The sequence below is a fragment of the Colobus angolensis genome, unplaced genomic scaffold (assembly GCF_000951035.1).
Source record: "Colobus angolensis palliatus isolate OR3802 unplaced genomic scaffold, Cang.pa_1.0 Scaffold36, whole genome shotgun sequence".
Lineage (NCBI taxonomy): Eukaryota > Metazoa > Chordata > Mammalia > Primates > Cercopithecidae > Colobus > Colobus angolensis.
Genome location: NW_012116932.1, coordinates 1,076,600 through 1,081,017, shown reverse-complemented (window position 1 = coordinate 1,081,017; position 4,418 = coordinate 1,076,600). Strand labels below are relative to the sequence as shown.

At 53.3% G+C, this 4,418-nt stretch overlaps 1 protein-coding gene across 1 annotated transcript in view; it reads right to left on the bottom strand.

The window, feature by feature from the left end:
• Positions 1 to 4,418, bottom strand: part of IL27RA (interleukin 27 receptor, alpha) — a 27,296-nt gene that overhangs the window by 6,464 nt on the left and 16,414 nt on the right. Inside the window, exons 4-9 of the mRNA XM_011953398.1 lie at positions 2,994 to 3,151; positions 2,748 to 2,905; positions 1,451 to 1,610; positions 1,273 to 1,346; positions 613 to 796; positions 332 to 520 (exon numbers count right to left, since the gene is read on the bottom strand). Of these exons, the coding sequence (XP_011808788.1) occupies positions 332 to 520; positions 613 to 796; positions 1,273 to 1,346; positions 1,451 to 1,610; positions 2,748 to 2,905; positions 2,994 to 3,151 (923 nt within the window). The remainder of the gene's footprint in view (positions 1 to 331; positions 521 to 612; positions 797 to 1,272; positions 1,347 to 1,450; positions 1,611 to 2,747; positions 2,906 to 2,993; positions 3,152 to 4,418) is intronic.

The following is a 4,418-nucleotide window of genomic DNA, read 5'->3' as shown; positions in this document are numbered from 1 at the left end:
TAGCCAGGATGGTCTCGATCTCCTGACCTCGTGATCCGCCCGTCTCGGCCTCCCAAAGTGCTGGGATTACAGGCTTGAGCCACCGCGCCCGGCCTAATTTTTGTATTTTTAGTAGAGACGGGGTTTCACTATGTTGGCCAGGCTGGTCTCGAACTCCTGACCTCAGGTGATCCGCCCCTTTCAGCCTCCCAAAGTGCTGGGATTACAGGCGTGAGCCACCGAGCCCGGTCATCACGCTGCTTTAATCATAGCACTCCCTCTTACAAGTCCACCCATCTGTCCGCTCTGTTTTAACAGCTGGGATGGAAACCCAGGTGTCCCAGGGCCTCACCTGGTAACAGAGCACTGAAGTTCCCAGGGGGAAGCCTGACCCAGTTGAGTTTCTCCAGGGGGTCCCCATCTCGAGTCCAGTCCACTACATGCTCCCGTGGCTCCCCAGGCCCCGGTCGCCAGGTCACCAGTAGCTCCGTGCTCCCAGCGATGCTGCTGACCGCCACGCTATGGGGGGCAGAGGCTGAGTCTGGAGGGTGGAGAGAAGTCTCAGCTGGCCACTCAGGAAGCCACTTCCCACCCCTCCAGGGCTCCGAGCTGGGGAAGGTCACAGTCTCTTACCCAAGCAGACCAAAGAGAGGTTGGTGAGAGGCTCCCAGCTTGTGGCGTTGATAGCGGACACTCTGGCCCACTCTGCCCCGCTGGGAATAAGGGAGCAGCAGCAGGTAACTCCTTCCGGACTCAGCTCACGACCTCCAACCCAGAACCAGACTTTGTAGCTCACCTGCACACAGGGCCCTGGGGCCTGAGGGATGAAGGGAAAAAAGGGTTAATGTCTCCCATTAATCAGGCACATGTATGTGTCTCCCTGAGGTCACCTGATAAACCACTGGTCAGTGAAGCTTTTTCTTGTTTTGTTTTGTTTTGTTTTTTGAGACCGAGTCTCGTTCTGTTACCCAGACTGAAGTGAAGTGGCGCGATCTCGGCTCACTGCAACCTCCACCTCCTGGGTTCAAGTGATGATCCTGCCTCAGCCTCCTGAGTAGCTGGGATTACAGGCGCCTGCCATCACGCCCAGCTAATTTTGTATTTTTAGTAGAGATGGGGTTTCACCATGTTGGCCAGGCTGGTCTCCAACTCCTGACCTCAAGTGATCCACCCTCCTCAGCCTCCCACAGTGCTGGGATTACAAGCGTGAGCCACTGCATCCGGCCTTATGTCATTGTTATTTAGGGGATTCCTGACACGTGCAGAGAAATGTAACTGGTCCCTGAAGCTCACCTTCCACAGAAGCAAGGGTTCCTCTCCTCCAGGCATCCCACAGAGGTTCCCTGATACCCACACATCTTTTGGAGCTGGCAAGGATGAGGAAACGAGGGAACAAATGAGTGGGACATGATTGGACAGACTTCCGCGGGTGGGAGGGGCGTGGATTGAGGGCAAGCCCAGATATCCTCACCAGAAGGCGGTGTCTGGAAGGACAAAATGGGGCTCCACTCGCCCCACAAATCCTCTTCTTTCTCCATTCGGCAGCGGCCATACACTTGGTAGCCAGTGGCTAGCTCCAAATCTTGGATCTCAACAGGGGCCAGGGGTATGGTCTTCAGCTCCAGTTCCAGCTGGGGGAGAGACAGGTGAGCGTGATGGGCCCAGGGCCTGAGTCAAGGGTATTTGAAGTTATCGTTTTTTTTTTTTTTTGGACTTTGTTTTTCATTTTGAGACAGAGTCTCGCTCTGTTGCCAGGCTGGAGCGCAGTGGCACAATCTCGGCTCACTGCAACCTCTGCCTCCCAGGTTCAAGCCATTCTCCTGCCTTAGCCTCTCAAGTAGCTGAGACTACAGGCATCCATCACCACGCCCAGCTACTTTTTTGTACTTTTAGTAGAGATGGGGTTCCACCATGTGGGCCAGGCTGGTCCCGAACTCCTGACCTCAGGTGATCCACCCTCCTTGGCCTCCCAAAGTGCTGGGATTACAAGCATGAGCCACTGCACCTGGCCGGATTATTTTTTAACTTTTTAGAGACGAGTCTCACTATCCTGCCCAGGCTGTTCTCAAACTCTTGACCTCAAACAATCCTCCTGCCTCAGCCTCCTGAGTAACTGGGACTCCAGGCACGAGCCACCATGCCCTCATAATTGTTTCATCTTTTTCGTAGAGATGAGGTCTCCCTAAGTTGCCTAGGCTGGTCTTGAACTCCTGGCCTCAACTTGAACTGCCTCAGCCTCCCAAGGTGCGGGAATTTTAGGAATTAGCCACCATGACGGGGTGATAGATTATTTTGGCAGGAGAAAAAAAAATATTTTTTTGAGACTGAGTCTCGCTCTGTCGCTCAGGCTGGAGTGCAGTGGCCCAATCTCGGCTCACTGCAACTTCCGCCTCTCGGGTTCCAGTGAATCCTGCTTCAGCCTTCAGTAGCTGGGATTACAGGCACCCACCACCATGCCCGGCTAATTTTTGTATCTTTAGTGGAGATGGGATTTCGCCATGTTGGCCAGGCTGGTCTCGAACTCTTGACCTCAAGTGATCTGTCCCCTTCGGCCTCCCAAAGTGCTGGGATTACAGGCGTGAACCACCACGCCCAGCCATGGGAGGAGAATTTGTAACTGAACAAGAAGCACGTGCAGGCATTTTGTGTGGGATGCAGACAGGCTCGGGGCAGGCACAGAATGAGTCCTTGGCTGGGTCTCAGATTAGGGGATGTTGCCTCAGTCCCTGCCCAGGATACGGTGGGGAGAAAAGGGCCCCAGCACTCACCAGGGTCCAGGCTGCCTCCTGACATCTTCGGTAGTGGAACTGGCAGATCAGAACTTTATGAGACGGCCACGTAGGTGGGGCCCAATGGACAATGGCCTCCAGTGGCTCATCCTCGGAAACATCCACCTCAGGGCCCAGCCGGGGGGCATTTGGCTTCACTGGGGAAGGGGAAACCAGGGTGTAGTGAGCCATGCCCTCCAAGAGCACCCACCCCACATAGAGCTCCCCACCCTCCCACCACATTACTTTGGGTTTCCAGGTTCACGAAGATGGGGGTCCAGAGAGGCTGGCCTGCCTTAGTGCCCCAGACAAGGAGCTTGTCAGACATGGTGAGCTGTTCCCGAGGAATGGCCACCCAGCTCTGCCCGGCTGCCACTGTCACAGTCTGGGTTTTGTTGGAACGGCTGTGAGGAGAGAGGCGGGGGTGAGATGTACACTTGGCTACAGCCAGGGCCACTGATAACCACCCTTGTGCCAACAGAGTGGCTGCAGCCCGCTCTGTTTGGGTTCAAATCCCACCTCTGCTGCTTCAGAGCTGTGTGACCTTGAGTAAGTGACTTAACGTGTCTGTGTGTTAGTTTCCTCATCTACAAAATGAGGGTAATAAATGTAACTGCTCCTTTTTTTTTTTTTTTTTGACACAGTCACCTAGGTTGGACTGTAATGTTGTGATCTTGGCTTACTGCAGCCTCTTCCTCCTGGGTTCAAGTGAACCTCCCACCTCATCCTCCCAAGTAGCTAGAATTACAGGCGTGTGCCACCACACCTGGCTAATTTTCTTGTATTTTTAGTAGAGATGTGGTTTCACATGTTGGCTAGGCTGGTCTCGAACTCCTGACCTCAAGTGATACACACACCTCAGCCTCCCAAAGTGCTAAGATTATAGGCATGAGCCACCATGCCCGGTCGTAACTGCTCTTTTCTCTCTCTCTTTTTCTTTCTTTCCTTCCCTTTCCCTCCCTTCCTTCCTTCCTTCCCTCCCTCCCTCCCTCCCTCTCTCTCTTTCTTTCTTTCTTTTCTTTCATCTTTTTATTTTTTGAGACGGATTTTTGCTCTTGTTGCCCAGGCTGGAGCACAATGGTGCGATCTTGGCTCACTGCAACCTCTGCCTCCCAGGTTCAAGCGATTCTCCTGCCTCAGCCTCCCTAGTGGCTGGAATTACAGGCATGCGCCACCACGCCCGGATAATTTTATACTTTTAGTAGAGACAGGGTTTCTCCATGTTGGTCAGGCTGGTCTCGAACTCCGACCTCAGGTGATCCGCCTGTCTCAGCCTCCCAAAGTGCTGGGATTACAGGCATGAGTCACCACGCCCAGTCCTGTCCTCTTTTTTTTTTTTTTAGAGACAAGATCTCACTCTGTCACTGGAGCGGTGGGATCATAGATCACTGCAACCTTGAACTCCTAGGTTCAAGCAATCCTCTTGACTCAGCCTCCAGAGTAGCTGGGATAACAGGTGTGCATCACAGTGCCCAGCTAATTTTTAAATTTTTTGTAGAAATGGGGTCTTGCTATGTTGCCCGGGCTGGTCTCCTCTAACTCTCGGCCTCAAGCAATCACATACTGAGACCCCGCATCTCTACAAAAAATGTTTTAAAAATTAGCCAGAGGTGGTGGCGCACACCTGTAGTTCCAGCTACTTGAGAGGCTGGGGTGGGAGGGTTGATTGAG